This window comes from Marmota flaviventris, chromosome 7 (genome assembly GCF_047511675.1).
Source record: "Marmota flaviventris isolate mMarFla1 chromosome 7, mMarFla1.hap1, whole genome shotgun sequence".
Classification (NCBI taxonomy): Eukaryota; Metazoa; Chordata; class Mammalia; order Rodentia; family Sciuridae; genus Marmota; species Marmota flaviventris.
Window position 1 is genome coordinate 2,062,763 of NC_092504.1, and position 21,407 is coordinate 2,084,169.

The following is a 21,407-nucleotide window of genomic DNA, read 5'->3' on the forward strand; positions in this document are numbered from 1 at the left end:
ATAATTGTACATTTATATGAGCTGTACTTTTTAAATGGAATTTCCAGCTTATTTATTTATTTTCTGGTACTGGGGATGGAACCCAAGGCCTCACATGATAGGCCTCTCGACACTGAGTGATCTCCAGTCCAGCAGTTCATTTATGTTTAATGTTTATTGATAGTACTGAATTTAAGCTTTTCATTTTAGGATTTGATTTTTATTTATCCTATGTGCATTTTATTCTCTGTTCCTTTTTTCTTGAATTATTCTAGGTAAGTCACATTTTTTTTATTTTTTTAATATCCCACTTTACCTCTTCCATTGATATTTTAGCTATACTTCTTCTGGTACTGTTTCAGAGTTTGCCTTAGAGATTAAGGTCTGTATCTCTAAGTCTTCATGGCCTGTCTCGAATGCTGTTATACTACTTCATGGATAGTCTAAGAACCTTGTGATAATATTCTTCCACTTAGTAGCAGTCTTGGCCTTTGTACTTTTGATATCTTATGTTTTACTCTACCTATGCTACAAACTTAAAAATTAGTAGATTTTGAGGAATTTAAAGTTATATGAAAATCACATATACAAGATAAAATACATAAGCTATGAAAAATAAAGACAATTATGCTTCTGTATGTGCCTTGGAAGTACCTATTCTGGCACTCTTTACTCCTTCAAGACTAAGGTTTTGTGCAGTGTCATTCTCTTCAGTCTGAAGAACTTTTTTTTTTAAAGTAATTCTACTAGGTGTAGAAGTATTAAGAAAAATTCTTTTAGATTTTGTATATCTGAAAATGTCTTTGTTTTGCCTTATTTTTTGTAATTTGCTGAATACAGACTTCTGGATTGTTTGTTTCCTTCAGCACTTCGCAGCTGCCCTTCCATCATCTCCCGGCCTCCACTGTTCCTGGAAGAAGTGAGCTATAAATAGTGTAGTGGAGCCTTTGTGTACAATGTGTGTTTCCCCCCTGGTGGTTTTCATAGGTCAACCTTAATGTACCTCATATAACCCAACTGGGGCTTGTTGAGACTTTTGAATATGTATATTGATTTCCTTCAATCATTTTGGAAAGTGCCTTCCATATTTATTTTGCTCTCTCCTCTCCTTGTGAGATGTCAGATATATTTAGATTAGTCCATTTTATTTTGTAACATAGATCTTAGATTCTGCTGGGTGATGTCTACTTTTTTCTGTCGTTGAATCTCATTTTTGACATTTTATGTTTGATTGTCTTCAAGTTCATGTGTCCTTTCCTATGTTGCATCTAGTCTATTGGATTCTTCAGTTTTGAGATGGATTTTTCATCTCTTACAATCTGACCCTGTCTATAGATTTTACACTTCTATTGAAATTCACCATATCTTAACACATATCTACCTTTTCATCTACATACTTTAGCATTTTTATCATTAAAAAATTCTCTTCTGATAGTTCCAATATCTGGATCATCTCTTTGGCTGACTTTAATGACTTCTATTGATTGTATACTGTCTTGGTCATAGGACACATTTTCTTCATAGATAGATAGATAGATAGATGAAATTATATAACTATATGAAACTATTATCTATATGTTGGATATTTTGTATAAAAGAACAGTAGAGAATGAAGTTAATATTCACTTCTTAAAAAGGACTTTATACTCCTGTGAGGTCAGTAGAGTTGGGCATAAAATCAATCAGATCTGTGGTTGGGCTAGGTCTGGACTTCATTGTGATTTTAGTTTGATCCAGATCACTACTGGTTTGAAATGTTTTGAAAGTGGAATTACAAATTCTTCTTCTATGGGGTCTGGAGAATTGCACAAATGTAGAATTTCTTGGAGTCTCCCAGCTCAGCTATCAACTTTACAGACCAGAGGAGAGCTCTGTTATAGACAAGTTGCCAGGTTTAGGGCTTGCTGGAAAGTCCACTTGCCCTCCAGTCCCATCCAACCTTTGTACTGGGTTTTGCCTCTACCAGAACACCTACATGGTTAGGTCCTCCAGTCCTTCTACCCTTGGAGCTCAGTTCTGGAGTGCCTTAGGCTGACTTCTCGCAGCTCTCCATGTCTACTCCCAGCTTTGCTGTCTGCCCCTAGTCACTTGGTAAAGACTTGTGGAGGAAGAGTTGGTGAATGGTGTGCTCTGTAGCTGGGGCTTTTTAGAATTCCAATCTTTCTCACTAGCCCATGTTAATTAAAAGTTTAGCTGGTTTATTCTCCTCCCACCAATGGGATATTCTTCCTATTCCTGCCCTCCACCAGGGATGAGAAAAGCCATGGTTTCTTCTTTTCTATGAATGGTTTGTAACTTTTTGGTACACTTAGCTGTATCCTCAGCTCTCAAGTTCAGAGAAACTGATTTTGCAGTTTACTCATCTTGACTGATTAGGTTAGAGCAACAATCTCTTGTGGGTTTTGTATATCTTCACTAAAAATTCGTCCAATAATTTCCCCATGAAATTAAAAGTTTATAAAACTAAAACAGCCATGTTTCAGAACATTTTGTTCAGTATAGGATGAGGTGTGCTTAAAGAGTGAGGTACAAGGGAAGTCATGTTGCCTTGCAAGGGGATAAGACCTATGTCCTCCATCATGTGGCTGTGTGACCCAGGGCTATGGTCAATCTAACAGAGCCTCTTTCCAAAGTTGCTCTTGCCTTCTAGGCAGAAGGCATCTCAGGTAACCAGTCACTGAAAGTCATTCTAAAGTACCTGGAGCACTTGTAAGATTCTCTGTAATGCTCATCTGCTTACTTGGATGGCATGAAGTTTAGTAAAAGTAACTAAGAAGCAGACAGGAAGCGGTATGTGATATTATGTTGATGGAGACATATCCAAATATTGACATGAATTTTTGGTAAGAACTTAGTATTTCTGCCAGGCATGGTGGAGTACGCCTGTAATCCCAATCAGGAGGATTGCAGGTTCAAGACCAGCCTCAGCAACTTAGTGAGGGTCTGTCTCAGATACAAAATAAAAAAAAAATAGTGGTTAAGGAAATAAAAAAGAAAAAGAAATTCTTATTTATTTATACAACATGTCTATCACATTGTAACAAGGGTCTACTCCATGTCATCTGCTCTCTGTAATTCAAGGGTACAGCCCCAGTATACAATTGGAACAGGGCTGTGGCAGAGAAAGGAGAGGAAAATGGAGATGTGTTGTTTCTTAATTTTCTACCCAACAGTGACACAAATTGTTTCCACTCACATGTCTCTGGCTAAAGCAAGTCACATGGCCATGTGAGTCAATGGGGAAGGAAGTATTCTTCCTTTAGAGAGAACTAACAAATATTTTTGAAAAATATTTCAGTCTACCTCAATCCACTCTTCTGATCACAAACACTTGCACCCCTCCCCCTTATACACAAAGAAATATTCATCACTTTACCACAGTGACAACCTAAAGTCCCGTCCAATGAGAGCCTGTGACCCAGGATTCAGGATCCTGTGATCATTTTTTGGTCAGGGCCTGATGCGCAAGCCCATCTACTGCTCCACATGTGGACAAGGACAGGAACAGGAAAGCCATAATAAACATCCCATTTAAAAAGGGAAGAACAGAGACCCAGCATCACTGGTCCCTAGCACCTTTGGATTCTCACTAAGTGGAAGTGGAGGGCCTTGGTTAGTCCCTGAAGCTGTCCCCTTGGGAATCTATTCCTAGCCCATCACTCTCCGTGGGTTTTTGCTCCATTTTTTGGACTTCTTTTCCATTGCCCTTCTTGGTTTTGTGTAAAAGGACAATGTAGAAGCTGCTTTCCTTGGGGAATGAGCCCGATTCCCAGACTGATTCTTGCCTTCCGAAGACTCGGGGTCCAAGTGTTGCTTTAAGCATCAAATAATCATAGAATATTTCAGCTTGGATTGGTGATTCTGTGGGAAGTACAGCTCTCAGAAACAGAATCAGTTCCTTCCACTTGACTTTGGTCAGCTCCATGCTCCCTGAGACACATCTACAACTCATTTAGAGATGTGTCCTCTCTCCAGATTTCATTGCAGGAACCCTGAGTTATTGGGAGTTTGTGGGAAAGGCACAAACTTTTAATGCTTTCTATTCTTTTCTTTCCATAGATGTACAAATATAAGGATTTTGGGTGCTACCTTAATTGTTTCAGATGTGTTAGCAATAGGCTTCAGGGTCACTCACACCTTTGATTATTTGAGTGTTTTATATATATATATATATATATATATATATATATATATATATATATGTGTGTGTGTGTGTGTGTGTGTGTGTGTGTATATATATATATATGTGTGTGTGTATATATATATATATATATATATATATATATATATATATATATATCTGTGGTAGATGGACATGATACTTTTATTTAATTTATTTATTTTTATGTGGTGATGAGGATTGGACTCAGTGCTTCACATACGAGGCAAGCTCTCTACCACTGAGCCACAACCCCAGCCTGATTTGTGTGTTTTAATTTACAGACATTTTAAAACTTATCTTTCACTGGGTGAAGATGAAAATCATTGACATATTCCAACTTTCTGGAATCTCATTATTCCCTTTCATTCCTACTCATATACTGGCACTTCTTTTCCAAGTTTGTCCTTCTTCATTGTCACATGCAGACAATAGCAATCCAAGCATGTGCTAGCATTTTGTTGGCCCAGCTCTGCCTAAAGCCACAAGCTCATTAGGGTTATTATCTGCCCTACAAATAATCACAGTGATTAGTTATCACATTTTATTGGATGCCATCTTTTAGCCTCCAATAGACATATTGCAGCCAGTACCATGTTTTAGGATTTGATACAGCAGCCCATAAGTCACCAACTCCTAAGATCTCATGATTATCTAGCGGTGGGAGTGGGAGGGCAGCTCTGAATTCTCCCGATTCTTGTGTCCCTGCTTTTTCTCTGGCACCCGTCTGTCAATTTGCGGCTTCACAGATGATTTCCACTACTCCTCCCAAATTCCATCTTTTTGGGGGGGCACAAGGGATTTAACTCAGGGGTACTTGACCACTGAGCCACATACCAGCCCTATTTTTAGCTTTCGCTGAGGCTGGCTTTGAACTCACGATCCTTGTGCCTCTGCCTCCCAAGCAGCCAAATTCCATATTTATATAACTTTGTAATCTTAAAGGCTTTTCAAAGAAGTTGTTACTTTTTGATAATGTTACTAAATATTTCAGAATACTTGCCTTTCTGCCTTTTGTGTTTCAAACAATAAGGCTTTTAGAAGGAACAAACATTTTTATGTGTAGTTGATCTGTCTTTTTTACCATGTACTATTCTAGTCCTCTGTTTAGAACATAAAAATCATTTCCACAGCAACTAATTATACTGTAAGTCACAAATGCAGAATTACTACTGCTGGTAGGAAATTAGAGGCAACCATAATACAAATATTAAAAGCTCTTATTTCTGAAGGTCTCCCAAACACTAATAAGAGCTAATAAAATGCAGGGAAGACATACAAAATATCCAGTGTAGACATGTGCTCTTCAAGCTGTCTTTGTGCATGATCAGCCTGACATGAATCTGAATACAATTCTTTTCTGCCACGTGTATTATGCCTTTGTCAAAAAACAGTTGAGCATATTTGGTGAGTCTATTGCTGACTCCTCTTTTCTGTTCCATTGATCTATGTGTCTATCTCTCTGCCGCACATTAAGTCTATCAGGAAGTAATTCCTCCCAGCTCATTTTTCGTCAAGATTGTTTTAGCTTTTCTAAGGTCTGTGCCTTTTCATACACACTTTAGAATAAGCTTTTCTGTATCTATGGACACCTTGCCTGAGTTTTAAATAAACTAATAAACCACATTACAAACCTACGGGTCAATTTAGGGAGAACTGACACATTCATATGTCAAATCTTCTGTACCATGAACACAATATCTCTCTTCTTTTTATTTTTTAAAATTTTTTTAGTTATTGATGGACCTTTATTTTATTTATTTATTTATATGTGGTGCTGAGAAGTGAACCCAGTGCCTCACACGTGTGAGGCAAGCCCTCTACCACTGAGTCACAACCCCAGCTCTACAATATATCTATTAATTTAATCTGTAGTTTTGTTCTACTTTTCAACTTTCTTTGTCTGGTTTGGCATCAGGATTAACACTAGCTTCACAAATGAATTGGGATCCTTCCTGTCCTGTTTTTTGGATTAGGTTGTATCACTTAACTTATCTTTAGATATTGGATAAGATCCTCCCATGAAGTCATTTGGACTTGGGGTTTTCTTTTTAGGAACTTTCAGTTATAAATTCAATTTCTTTAATAATTACAGGAATATTCAGGTTATCAGTTTCATTCGAGTTAGGCTTTGGTAGTTTGTGGTTGTCAAGAAACTGGTTTTTTGAAAACAATTTTGCTTCCAATATTCCCTTATCACCTTCTGAGACAAGAGCTGTGGGACAGTGGGAGGAGCTGCACAGGGAAACACCAGGCAGAGAGGAGGCACAGTTAGGAACTTGAACCTCACTTAGGTAAGAGGGTCCTCTTTTAAGATTGAGAAAAGGGTAGAGATCTGTGAGACAACAGAAATGTTTGGAGTGGCTGACGAGACCAGGTCCCTCTCAGGTTGATGACCTTAATGTCACATGAACTCAATCATTCCCACTTTACGACTTTCCCCAGTGCCTGGGCTGCAAGACTGGGAGGTGGCATGGGCATCACCCAGGACTAGAAACCAGCAACCATGGAGGAGAAGACAAAAGAACACTGAGTCCAAAGGGGGCAGCCATTGGGGCTGAGTGCCAAGGAGAGAGGGTCCATGCAGTTCTTCACCTGCTGTCTATCCCCAGGCCTGACTAGGTGTCCAGCACCATCAGGCATACACAGTCGGGGCCCTTAGAGCTCAGCATGGTGCAGAGGAGAGACAAATAACAACGACTGCAGCCCCACTGTGTGACAGGTACAGGGCGGGAGGTGTGGGGGGTAGGGCTGGACGGCTGAGCACAGGAGTAGGGCAGTGGGGACCAAGCATACGTCTGGGGTGCCCAGAGGTAGGGAGCTTAGGCCAGAGAGGACACAGCCAGGGCAGAAACCACTGGGTATGGAAGGAGAGAGTTTCAGAGGGTCCAGAGCAAGGCCAAGGAGGAAGGTGAAGGTTGGGACAGGAGAGGAAGTCCCTGAAGATGGCAGATGGCTGGACTTTGGTTGGAGCTTATGAGCTGCACTTGGCTCCTGATGGTTCTGTACTCCACAGAGTCATATCCATCATGTCCATCCAGGACCCCTCTTTTGGGCTTGGCAAATATTCCATTATTCCTTGGTTTTGCTGCTTTGCCTGATGTTCCAAACAAACACATTTCTACAACTATCCACACTTAAGTCCATCTTAGTGCACAGTAATTTTCTCACTCCCTACCACCTTCTCATAAAATATTTCCTGAATTTTATTATTCAAATGAAAGTCCTGTAGCGCTGGTATTTTTGGAAAATGCACAGGAAAAGTATGAACTCTGCACTATCCACTCATTTATTTGAGAAAACTTCCGTGAGCCCCCTGGCTTGGTAGAGCACATCAGGGAACCGAACTGGTACTCAGTGGATGACATGTGTGGACAGAGAGCAGCAGAGCTGGGGAAGGTCAGGATGGTGCCAGGGAAGCCCCCAGTACATGCCTAAGGGTAGGCTTAGATAAGGCTAGGGAGAGCTTCCAGAGCCCAGGGGAAGGAAAGGCCCCAGTGAGACAGGTGGCTGGTATACTGGGGCCCAGCCAGGGAGGACCAGAAAGTAGGTGGCCATGGGGCCAGAAAGCAGCCAGTATACCTGTCCTGGACAATGGGAGATGGCCTTGCCTCTGTGGAGCTCATATGCCTCCAGGAGGGCTGTGACAAAAAAGAGTGTGAGGAGAAAGCACAGGGCCCTATGTGGGGAGAGCCTTCCTGGAACTGACCTCTCTAATGATCCTGAGAAAAGCAAATAACAGGAGATAAGGTAGGAGAGGTGGGAGGAGGGCCACAGTGGGGCAGCCTGAAGGAGAGGACCAAGGTGAGGAAAGGGGGTACCTGAAGCTGCTCAGAGAAGGAACAGTGATGGCAGGCACAGCAAGCTTCCAACAGTAAGCCCACTCTGCCCTCCTCTTCCTCATAGCAAAATCCTAACTTTGTGCAGATAGTGATGTATCTGGGCCAATAAAACCTGAGGCCAACTGTCTCCAGTACTTTATGAGACAGACCAATTCAGGCATGGACAGCCAATGGAGCCCATCACTCCTGCCCACCTCACCCAGCCTTGACACTTGCTCTCCTTGGCCCCCGCCCCCAGCCCTGGGCTCCCCTTTCTTCCTGTGTGTATTTCCAACATTCCTATCACATTCTTCTCAGTGGTGAAGATCCATCAGTTATTTCAGAATTAGGAAGCTCTTGGCACCCTGGCTATCTACATCTTTTCAAAATGATTAACTACTAGAGAAAAACTGAATTTCTTTCTTATGAAAATAGCCTTGGAATAACTTCACACTTTTAAACTCATGTTAGCATTCCTAGATCTGATGATATTGTGGCTCAATATCTTACCACTGTGAAGCCAGGGTAGAAAACACATCATCTCTTTCAGATTCCTGGAATAACTTCAAAAGTTCTGGATCTCCAGATAAATGCGCAAGAATGCGCAATTCAATCTGTGAAAAGTCTGTGAGACAGAGCTTTGTGTCAAATGGGAATTCACCAACGATGCCCTGCTGTTGCTCACCCAGCCACCCTCAGATTGCTTTCCCTATCCAGGGTTGAACTTAACATCCCCACCTCCAAGGGCTAGACTCCTCTGGTCATATGATCACCCAAGTGTCACCTCTGTGTCAGCTGTCTGAAGACACCCTTTGCCTTCTGGGAGGCCAGCAAGGCCTCCCTCTAGGACAGGAGTGTTTATTTGTTACTTCATTCAGTGCACACATCATAGTTAGTAAGAGCCTTCTATGCAGGCTGTGCTCTTGGGTTGCATTAATGAGCAAAATAGCCAAGTTCCCTACCCCATGGAGCTCACATTCTCAAGGGGGACAGTTTGAGTTACTTGGTATGTCAGAAGGGGAGAAATGAAATGGAAAACACAGACCAAGGTAAAACGATTCGGTCTGGGCATGAGTGGTGTGTGTGTGCAGGCAAGTGCTAATGTGAACAGTCAGTTCCCCAATTTGTAGACACTTGTAGACCTAGACCTCACCAAGAAAGGGACGCTGAGCGATATGTGAGGAGGCAAAGCGGGAGCCCAGAGGCATCTGGGAAGTAGAGGAATAACATATGACCAGCAGCCAATGTGTCTGCCTGGAGTGAGCAAGGGGTGGGAGCTGAGATGAGGACTGAGGAAGGCAGCAGGTTGAGTAGGCCATGCAGGGTGTGTGCCATCTAGATATGGCAAAGTGCATGGACCCTAGAAGCCAAAGACCTATTATTATTTACTGGGCACAAATTTGCCTTAGGATTTAATTGAAGAAATTAATTCTGTAAGTACCTTTGAATTATTCAATTTGTAAATATTTGAACTGCATGAAAACACAATGAGTGAGCTACAGTGGTACAGATTATCCTCCATTGTTGCTAGCACATACCTGCTGCTAGGAAGATGTGGCCCCTGGAGGAAACAAGCAGGGTTCTTGGGGAGATGGTGAAAGTCTCATCTTCTTTACCTAAATTGTCATTGCAAGAGCACATAGTGAGTTTGGTTGTGAGTGCACTTGAAGATATTCCTCAGTGTAGAGTTATTTTAATACCACCCAAAGTTAAGAGTTTAGATTCTTAATTCTTACAACTATTTTTATTAATGTAATTTAAAAGAACATTATTACATAAAGCTAGTGAGATTTTCTTGTTGAAATTTCCTGTTTTTTTTTTCTAGAGGTTTTGACAAAGGGAAAAGCCAAATATTGATGCCTGAACATTCTAGTAAAAGTGCTCGAGACTCTGAGTTTCACTGTTAGATCTATGCAGTGCCATACAGTTGTGATTTTCCCACTGGAGAAATCTGAAAATGGCATAGGAGGCAGAGTGGCTGGTGGTCACCTTCCATGGACTCTGAGTGTAAACATTTAAGTTTAGAAAGGGCCATTTGTGGTGCTTCATTGTGTGCCCACAGCCCAGGGGGAAGCACTGGCCCTGAAACAAAAGGTTGGGAATGGGCAACACAGCACCAATTTGTCCAATTGGAGCTTCCCTTTCTCAGAAATGTGAACATCAGCATTACAGTAGAATAACTCAAGAGAAAAAAATTTGTGTGTGCTTTTATAAATATTTCCAGTAATTTTCAGACTTTAATAAAAGCCAGTGCTACTGTATGTAAGTTCTTTTTTTCTTTATCAGGAAGTTGGTGGGAGAGAGATAGTAGGAGGGGAGTTATAATTACTATCTATTTTAACTTGTAAGCTGCTAAAAGGGAGGTCCCATATCACATCAGCTACTCTTTATTTTTTCAATGTATATTTAAATCCTGGTCATGCAAACAAAGGAGAACTTCAGCAAAGTGGAGCAGTTAGTTATAGAAAAACAATTATAAAACACTTCTAAGTTTTAAATATGTTACCCAAGATTTTAGTAAGGCAGAAAGAAATATTACCTTTAAAATTCAGAGGCTTAGCAATTTGAATTGAGTGCTTGGAAATACCCTGGATATTCTGTTAATAATAACAGGAAAATAGCTTTAGCTAAAATATATATTCTTAAATTAATATGTACCATTTAAGGGTATTTAAAATGCAATAATATTTTATTAAACATGAACAAAATAAGCAATGCCAATGTTTCCTGCCTATTAACATTTACTACGTTAATATGAAACACAGTTTTGGGGGAGATGCTACTAAGTACAGTCAGTAAATCTGAGAATAGCTCTTACTGGCTGTGTGAACCTTATTGTAATTACATGCAATATCTTTCACAACAACCCAAATCATGAAATCTATATATTGTTCTTTTATTTAAAAGCATACTTTAAGATGAAAATTCTGGCCTCTGCCCCTAGTCTCCCCTCCCCTGCTGCCCTACGCACTCGTTGGCTACCTCCATCTCAGCCCCTCTGTGGCTGGCAGTGGGTGAAGCTGCATCCCCTGCGAACCCCAGAGGGCCATTTGTCAAGCACCACTGCTCTGCACCTTTACACCTGGGGTAAAGAGCAGTAGCTTCTAGCCTGTTCCCACTATTCTAATCATGAGAATTTCTGTTACAATCCTTCTTGATCCTTGGCAGGACAGTAAATGACACCCACTTTGTCTAGACATGAAATCCTTTTGGTGCAACTTGGTCTTGACCCCCTGATTATATCTGATGAATTCTTCCACAGTGGGAACTGCTGAGCATCAAAGCCCTGCTGTCTTATAGGGACGCATTTTAATGTCCAAATGCTTCTTAGTAAGGGTGCAGTTAAAAGTGGTCTCAAGGAAATTTAGAAAATATGTTGGCTCTTAAGCAATTTGGGAAATGCAAATCAAAATTACATTGAGATTTCATCTCACTTCAGTTAAAATAGTAATCATTAAGAATACAAATAATAATAGATGCTGGTGAGGATTTGGGAGAAAAAGAAAAACTTTTATATTATTGGTGAGATTGTAAATTAAACCATCATGAAAACAAGTATAGAGGTGCTTCAAAAGACTAGGAATGGAACCACCATACAACCCAGTTAGCCCACTCTTTGTGGTATTTATCCGGAGAACCGAAATTAGCATAGTGATACATGCATACCATGTTTATAGCAGCACGATTCACAATAGTCAAGTTATGGAACCAGCCAATGTATTTATCCACAGATAAATTAATTAAGAAAATCTAAAAATGCAGTTTTTATATTTAAAAACATAAAAATGCAGGGTTTTTTTTACAGTTTTTACTTGGCCATGAAGAAGAATGAAATTATGCCATTTGAAGGAAAATGGATTGAATTTAAGAGCATTATACTATATTAAGTGAAAGTGGAGCCAGAATCAGAGAGTCAAGGGAAATATGTTTTCTCTCATGTGGGAAAACTAAAGAGAAAAAGCAAAAAACGGGGGCAGGGAGCTCATGAAATTAGAAGGGAGACCAGTAGAACAGAGGAAGGGAATCCTGGGAAAGGAGCAGGGGAAGAAAAGGGAAGGTACTGAGGGACAAAACTGATATTGATTTTTAGTTTTTTAAAATGTTACATGTCACAGTGAATCCTATTATTATGTATAATGATAATGTCCCAATTAAAAATATGTTGAACAGAATGAAAAAGAAAATACAAAATGTCAAAATTCATGGAATGTAATTGAAGCAGTACTTAGAGGGAAATTTCTAGCAATATATGTGTTGAAAAAGAATAAAGATCTCAAATAAAGATTCTACCTCTAGAAACTATGAAAAAAGAGTAAATTAATTCCAATATAAGTAAAATAAAAATAATAAAAGCTTAGATTAAATTAAAAATAGACATCAATAGAGAAAAATCAGTGAAACCCAGAACTGGTAACAGAACAATAAAGCTTAAAAACTCTAATTAAACTGTTCAAGGAAAATATAAGATTAAAAAAATGACCAGTTTCATGAATGAAAGGGAGTTATCACTACAGATTCTACAGAGATTAAGGACACTAAAAAAATATCATGAGCCATGACATGCTCATACATTGGGAAACTCAGAGGAAGATGGATGATTCCTTATGTGAATGACCAAAATTAATTCAAAATTCAAAATCTGAATAAACTACATATATTACAGATATTGAATTAATAGTTAAAAAGCCTTCCTAAAAAGAAAATTCCAGGCCCAGATGAAAGATAAGTCTTAATTCTTATAGTTTTTATGTTGCTTCAATACCCATTTTGAATTTGTTTACCTTTCTCATATCAGAAGCAGAACTTGGTCAACCTCGACAGTTTCCAGTTCTCTGCCTCCTTTCAGTTGTTCAAGATGCTTGACCCAAGCATCTACCTTATACAACCATTTCATGGGAGCTGCTTCCCTAGGAGGCAGCTAGATGTTTAACTCACCCCAGTGACCCTTACCCTCTTACAGACTGTGAAGATAGGCCACAGTGACCACCTCTGCTCCTAGCATGACTCCATAGAGCTTGTGCCTTCTTGCTCCAGACTCACCAATAAGAGATCTTTCCTTGGGGCATCTGCTTGGGTAATGCCCTGAACCCTAACAAAGGTTTCGACCGGCAAGTCTCTTTCCGTCTGTCTCCACCACTGCCAGTTGAACATTCCAAAATATATGAACAACTAAAAATGCCCTGAGCAATGAGAGGTACTTCTATTATGGTGGAGTGAGGAACATGTTTATTCTAAAAAGTCAGTATTTACTCATTGATTACCAATGCTGGACATCAGAAAAAAAGAAAAACACCAACCAACATCACTCATAAACAATGACAGAACAAACCTCAATCAAATAGTAGCAAACTGAGTTCAGCAACACAGAGAAAGAATTACATACCATGACCAAGTAGGAGTTATCTTGGGAATGCAAGATTGGCTTAAAATCCAGAAATAGCTAATGTGATAAGTCATATTCACAAAATAAAAGATAAAAGATAAATTATCTCAATAGAACAGAAGGAACAACAACAAAATCCAACATTCAGTCACATGAAAATATCTCTAAGAAAAGAAAGGAATTTTTTTGACCTAACAGCACCTGTGAGATTTACTCCCTATGAGTAACCATGGCAGCTAACGCTGCTGTACAAGGCAGGCCTGTCTCCCGTCTGTTAGCATGCCACACCAGCATCAAGCCAGACTGTGGCTGACAGGGAGGCTCTGGGAAGCACTGTGCTGCAAGGATCACTAGCAGACAGGAGCCCAACTCCTGATGCCTTTCCCGGAGCACACGACACGTTTGCCTTCATGAGAGCTGCTCCACAGTGAAAGAGGAATACATGTTTCCTATTTGCCCAGAGAAAGTAGTAAAGTTTAAATTTATTGTTCTCAAATGAGTTATGAAGGAAGACATTTAATAATTAAATGTCAACTTCTATGTTTTTATAATATAACAAATAAATGAAACCTCACAAAATGTCTAATTTATGTAGTGCACTTTGCTATATATGATGTGTACTTTGAACATCTTAAGAGAAAATATGTTTTATTCTTTGGCCACATGGCAAAAATGTCATCCTGAGAAAGTTTCATTTTTACCTTCCACAATGGCTGACAGAAATCAACCCAATCTGTAGGCACCACAAGCCTCAAAAAGCATTTCTCTGTTATCCTCAATGTCCATTCTGTTCCTGGCGGCTTGCCGAGGTGCAAATGGCAGATTTGGTATCCACTACAACAGAGCACTTCAGCCAGTGACCAGTGTCTTACTGTTGGCTGACAGGGTGTGGACATGCCATGCAAACCAGGCAAATGCCATGCACCCCAACTCAAGACTAGAGCCACACAAAATCACTGAAGCAGAGAAAGTGTCTTCAGTCCGTGTCCCTCTACGAAGTGCCTCCAACATGTCTAGAGACCAGAGCTATTAAAATTAAATAATCCGCTCTTAAAAATAGAACCAGATTTTGTTGTATGTGTTAAGAATACTACCAAAATTGTCTATCATGTTCAGAATTTTTTCAACAAAAATGCATTTTTATTTTTAACAGTTTTAGAGAATTGTTGTGAAGTCAGTTCAGAGTTCTGACTACCCCAAAGAGTTCCCTCATCCTTGCCACGTTACAGTGAACTAAACTTGGCACTTTTTCCAGATCCCATCATTTTTACAGGATGCCCTTTTCTGCTTAACCACATGACATTTGGTCATCACACCCCTCAGGTTCCTCCCAGCTGCGACAGCTTCTCAGACTTGCCTTGCTTTTTGAGGATTGGTCAGGCAAAGTGTCCCTCGGTTTGGAGCTGTTGTGATTTTTTTCTCATAGTGATGGTGGGATCATGGGTTATTTGGAGGAAGACCACAGAAGGAAGGTGCCATCTCATCATGTCACATTAAGTGAACACACTATTGACAAGACCTGTGGCCATTGACATTGATCACCAGGATGAGGCAGTTCTCTAGGCCTCTCCAGCATAAAGTGGCTTTTTTATTTTCCCCTTTCCTACACTGTTCACTTGGCAAGCAGGTCACTAAGCAGGGCCCACGCTTAAGGTGTCACACAAAGCATTTTTTTGTGTGTCTGATGAAAGACAAAGAGAAAGAAGGGTGTGTTTGCCACAATTAATGACAAACCAGTACTGATACATTATAATGAACAAAAGTGAGATTTCACTTAAATCTCCTTTGTTTTTAACTAATGTCCTTTTTTTTTTCTTTCTTTCTTTCTTTTTTCTTTTTTTTTTTGTTCCAGGATCCCAGCGAGGTCGCCAAGCTGCATTGAATCATAACCTCTTCCAGGACTCCTTTTAGCTGTGGTACTTTATCAGACATCTTTTTTTTTTTCCACAAAGACCTTGACAGTTTTGAGGAGCACTGGGCAGGTATTTTGTAGAGTGTCCTCACTTGGTATTTGTCTGAGTTTCTCTCCTGATTACACTGGGGCTCCGGGACTGGGGAGAAAGAACACAACTGTAAGGTGCCTGCCATGCTCATCTCGTCACATCAAGGGCACACTGTCAACGGGGTCCATCACTTTGGATGTCGAACTCGATAGCTGGGCCAAGCTGGTTTCTGACAGGTTTCCCCTGTGTGAAGCTATTATTTCTCACTCTTTCCATACTGTTCATTTTGGAAGGAAGACAGTAAGCATGGCCCATACTACTAGAGTGAGGGGTTACATCCACCGCCTTGAGGACAGAGTACCTACAGAAATTATTTGACATCCTTCTGCAAGAGAGATTTATTTATTCTTTCTTATTTGTTTATTCACTTGTTTATATCGATATGGACTCATGGATATTTATTTTATGCTTTGGATCATATCCCAATGCTACTTTGTTATTTAGATTGTTCATACTTTAGCCATTGAGATCTCTTTCAGTCAGCTCCTGTGTCCCTCTGGCCCAATCTATTTTTACCTTTAAACATTTTGTTACTTTCTGGTAGTACAAGACATCCCAGCCCCATCTAATATGCTTTCTGCCCAGTCCTAGAATCAGCCCTCTTCCCCTGGAGCCCTAGTCTCTTGATTAGAAAGTGATGTTAGATGACAGGACCTAGTTGCTGGGTGCTGGGTGTGCTTAACTGCTTCTAGATCCTCTCAGCCAACAGAGAAAGGAAATACAGGTGTGGGCTGATCTATGTGTACACATATATCTCTAAGTACTTCCATATGTAGCCATCCGTATCTACATGAAGTTCATCAACATGATTTCACACCAGTGTCTCCAATTCTAACCCACTGCCACACAGATCATTCTAACAGTGAGAAGCCTGGTTACCACCATCTACCATCCATCTATTTAGCTATTAATCCAGAGCACATGCAGAGTGTATCAGAATTGTTAATGTATACCCCAGGAAAACAATTTTATCAACTAGTGTAAGTGACTATGTTCAGTTCTCCTACCTTTCGTTTTCAAGACTGCCTTCATTTAAGGTCACTACCTCCCCTTCCCTGCCCCCCAATTTCCCTCAGTGAGGTTATTTCATTAATTTTAAAATTTTTAAAATTTGTTTTAATTAGTTATACATGACAGCAGAATGCATTTATGCACTTTGATATATCATACATAGATGGGGTATAATTTATCATTTTTCTGATGGTACCTGTTGTAGAATCACATTGGTCATGCAGTCACACATGTACCTAAGGCAATAATGTCTGTTTCTTTCATTCTACTGTCCTTCCTATCCCATATTCTCTCCCCTCCCTTAACTCACCTCTACCTAATCTAAGGTAACTCTATTCTTCCCTAGCTCCCCCTCCTTATTGTGAATTAGCATCTGCATAAAACAGATGCTAATTCAAAGGCCAAGAAAACATTCGGCCTTCGGTTTTTTGGGACTGGCTTATTTCACTTAGCATGATATTCTCCAACTCCATCCATTTATCAGCAAATTCCATAATTTCATTTTTATTTAAAGCTGAGTAATATTGAATATATACACCATATTTTATTTATCCATTCATTTATTGAAGGACACTTAGGTTGGTTCCATTGTTTAGCTATTGTGAATTGAGCTGCTATAAACACTGATGAGGCTGCATCACAGTAGTATGCTGATTTTAAGTCCTTTGGATATAAACCAACGAGTGGGATAGCTGGGTCAAATGGTGGATCCATTCCCAGTTTTCTGAGGAATCTCCATACTGCTTTCCATAGTGGTTGCACCAATTTGCAGTTCTACCAGCAGCGTGTGAGTGTACCTTTTCCCCCACATCCTCGCCAACATTTATTGTTGCCTGTATTCTGGATGATTGCCATTCTGCCTGGAGTGAGATGAAATCTTAGAGTAGTTTTTATTTTCATCTCTCTAATTGCTAGAGATATTGAGCATTTTTTCACATATTTGATGATCAACTGTATTTCTTCTTCTGTGACCTGTCTGTTCAGTTCCTTAGCCCATTTATTGATTGGGTTATTTGGCTTTTTGGTGTTGAGTTTTTTTGTTTCATACTTTTTTAGTATATATTTATTTTTAGTTGTTAATTAACATTTATTTTATTTATATGTGGTGTTCACCATCACCTCCCCACCTAGCCCCGAACATCTGGCAACCACTCATATCTTCATGGTCTCTACAGTTTTGCCTTTTCCAAAATGTCATATAATTTGGAATCATGGTATACAGTTTTTCCAGATCAGCTTCTCTCACTCACAAATTAGAGATTCATCCATGTCTTTTTGAGGTTTCATAACTTATTCCTTTGTATCACTGAAGAATATTCTTCTATATGGATGTATCATAGGTTGTTTATCCCCTCACCCACTGAAGGACATCTTGGTTTCTTCCGGGTTGGGGTAATAATTAGTATAGCTGTTATAAGCACGTGTGTCCAGGTTTTTGTGGAGACGTAAGTTTTCACATCAGTTTGATAAATACCTAGGAGGGTGATGGCTGGATCATACAGTATTTAGTTTTGTTTAAATGTGACAAACTCTTCCAAAGCAGCTATACCATTTTTTATTCCCAGAAGCAATGAATAAATTGTCTATTGCACTACATCCTCACCAGCAATGATGACGATTTACAGCAATTTCAGCGATTCTAATAGGTGTGTAGTGGTATCTGTCTTAACTTCTCCTTCTCTTTCGTGCTACACACTCCTCATAATCTTTCAAGTCTCAGCACAAGCCCTCTTTCCTTGAAGAAGAAGACTCTAGCTTCCTACTTGAGCAGGGTTTGGTGTCTGTCGCAGTGCCCTTGACAGCATTCTCCAAATATCAGACCAAACACTGACCACAGACTCATACAATTCAGGTCCTGGTTCCCCCTTTCCAGCTGCCTAGCATGTATAAAGTGCTTAATAAAATGTGTGGTCAATGCATGAATAAAGCCAAAGGGCATTAAAGCTCATCAGTAACTGAACACTGAGTGCACATGATATATAAGTGGCCATTTACATATCTTAACTCCTTAGTTCTACTTATGTCTTTTGCAAGCATCCAATATTCATTAAGTACCACTAGACATGGGGGCAGCAATTCAAATGAATTCAGACACAAGTTCCCATCTATCATAATGTGTGCATCATACACATAAATTATGGGATTCAAGGTTCACATGGACAAAACTGGAAAAGAATTGCAGGAAATCTCCATGGGTGCTCTGAGAGAAAGGAAGAGTACTTTAGGTCCCTGAGGGGTGGTACTAGGAAATACATATGGTAAGCAGCCGTAGAACCATGTGTTCCTTTTGTAACCATCCTCCTCCAGCAAGGCCTTCCTGGAGGCAGTGGCAGTCCACAAGAGTTCTCCAATGCTGATGCCTTTCCCATCGCTTTGCAGCAAGACCTGCGTGCCAACCAGGCCTGTGAACATCTGCTCACATACAGGGTGTTACCTTCATACATGCATACATGAAATGCTGTGCAGCTCCTGGATGGGCCTCTGGGATGAGTGGGGCACCCTTGGTCACAGATGGAAGCACACTGTCACAGGCTGCAGCAGCAAACAAGTCAGACAACACCCAGCAGACCAGATCTCAACACACAGGTGGGACTGTGCCCTTCTGAGGAAAAGGAAGAGAGAAATGATAACTACTTGCAGACACCACATGGCCAGGAGGGGCTGGGCTTCCATGGACCTCTTCAGGTGTGAAGTTGGCTATCCAGGCTGATTCCAAATAGTAATATCTGTACATTTCCACATGAGCCTTCAAGTCAGTTTGTTGGAGTCCATTGTGTATTATTTATGTCATGTCAGTTCATCCCCTTGAATTGACCACACATGAAAATGAACGCCCAGGTCCAACCCATAAGCTTGAACCAGGAGACCATGCTTGTGAGGCGCTTGAACACTGGAGCTGAGCACAGGTGAACAGAGTGAATACAATGCAATCGCACATGCAGGAGCTCTTAAAAAGTTCCCAAACTATGGACCTTTAAAAGCAAACTGGGATCATTTTCTTAGTTCTATTCTCTTCTAGGGTATAAACTTTTCTGCTGTTAGTGTGGATATAAAAGTGTACAAAAATCATTTCAAGCTCCCTGTGTAAATAAGCACAGCCAGATTCTCCAGGATCTGGAGGTGCACCAGTGGGAAAGCCATGTGATTGACTTCTACTGCTTAATCTGGGCAGACAAGTCTCTGGTGGCAGCTGGAGAGAAAGTGCCAGCGGTGGAAAGTAGGCACTCCAGGATTTGCTTTCATGGCGAACTTTGGTGTGTACAAAGAGATAAGAGAACTTAGAAAAATTCAATGTTAAGAACCTTGATTTCACATTCAGCAAAAGGTGAGAGGTGACATTTAATTCCACATGAGGCATTAGTTAAAATGTCAGTAGTTGTAAGTGAAATGCTAGGCAGGGGGAGTGTCAGCTGTGGGTGAAGGATGCTATACCCCTGAGCATACTACCCACTGCCTTTCTGCTTGGGTGTCATGAGGGCCAGAGCTCCAAACTGCAGGTGCCAAGCCTGGGAGATGGGGGAATCCCAGAAACAGTAATGGCAACCCTGCTCTCACTTCATCCTCCCATGGCCTCTGGAATGAGGCTGCAGGGCCAGTGACAGGCACTGAAGAGTGAATAGAATAAAAGGTCATTTTCATACTAACACAGCAAAGGAGGTGTTACCTTGTTCCATTTAATGGATGAGAAAACTGAGGTTTCTATAAGTTAAGTGACTTGCTAGAGCCGCAAATCTAGAAAATAAGCTGGTATTTGAACTCAAGTCTGCGTAAATCCAAGGCTCTGTTGCCTCTGTAGTCCTGTCAGACAATGTGGATGTTTCCTGAATGATTTTTCTTAAAACAAGGGAAAGTGAAACAAGCAAAAACCATAGCAACAAAAAATCATGAAAGGACAATTGAGACAGAGCATGGAGAATGGGTCTTGCCAGGAAACCCAGCCCATGCACTGGACCCACCCAGCTCCTGGAGCCTAATCTACAGCCCAAGGGCAGTGTGGGCCCTGACTCTGCATGGGGAACAGGACCCTGTAAGCGGCACAGTTGGCCCTGGGTGTACATCAGTGGCCCTCTCTGCATGGACTACTCCTGCTGGTATGTCTCCCCTTTCCTTTGCCTCCTGAAAGCCATGGTTTAGTGTCTCCTCCTCAGGGAGCCCACCCTGACACCCCTATTCAAGATTGCACTCCCCTGTACTGTTCATCCTTTCCCTTGTTACGTATTTTCCATATTATGGTACTGTCTTTTGCATTATTGCTCATCTGATTTAATTATTGACTGTCTCATGCCCTGCACTCCTAGATTCCACAGGGCAAAGGTTCTGACAGATATAGCAGAATCACCTTAAAACAGCCTGGCCTACAGTAACTGGGTCATGAATGAATGAATCAATGGATGGATGGGGAGTAGCCGAAAACAGGATTGGAGAAGCAAGTGCCCTGGATGCTAAAAAAGGAGGTAGTCTGCACTGAGGGCTCTGGAGCAGTAGAGCTACAGGACTGATTTGCATTTCTGAGAGATCTTCCTGACTGAACAGATAGAGTTGGTGGACTAAAGAGCTGGTACCAGGAAAGGAGTCAACAAAGACTGTCCCAGGATGAGTGGTCAAGAAGAGCAGGGTGAGCCATGCCAGGAGGTAGTCCTAGAGGAATGGTGACTAACTAGGTTCTGCAGGACTCTGGCCCAGGTGACTGAGTGACCTGAGGAATACCATCACCCACTTAGTGATCCCAGAGAGGCACATATGGCTTTAAAATGGGGAGATCAGTGCGCCTTTTTGAGATACCTGAAGGAAAGCTGAATGGAGAGTAACTGGAAGCTCAAGGGGAATTTGGGTGGGCATGCTGGTTAAGGAGGCACTGTGCAGTGGCCTGAGAAGAAAGGCGCACGGGGAGAGGTCTACTGCTCTGGGAAGAGGACAACTCCCAAGGCATCTGACTTTCCAATATTTAGCCAAGCAGGCCGAGCTGGATGATTGGCACAGGCAGAGCAGCCACAAGGTGGGTGGGGAGGTGGGTGAGGAGAAATGGGACAGGCCTCCGGAGGGAAGCACTG

At 40.9% G+C, this 21,407-nt stretch overlaps 1 protein-coding gene across 1 annotated transcript in view; it reads right to left on the bottom strand.

Annotated features, from left to right (window-relative positions):
* Positions 1-21,407, bottom strand: part of LOC114097292 (DNA polymerase nu) — a 118,130-nt gene that overhangs the window by 58,504 nt on the left and 38,219 nt on the right. The window contains exons 8-10 of the mRNA XM_027941184.2: positions 10,499-10,556; positions 9,498-9,575; positions 8,470-8,584 (exon numbers count right to left, since the gene is read on the bottom strand). Of these exons, the coding sequence (XP_027796985.2) occupies positions 8,470-8,584; positions 9,498-9,575; positions 10,499-10,556 (251 nt within the window). The remainder of the gene's footprint in view (positions 1-8,469; positions 8,585-9,497; positions 9,576-10,498; positions 10,557-21,407) is intronic.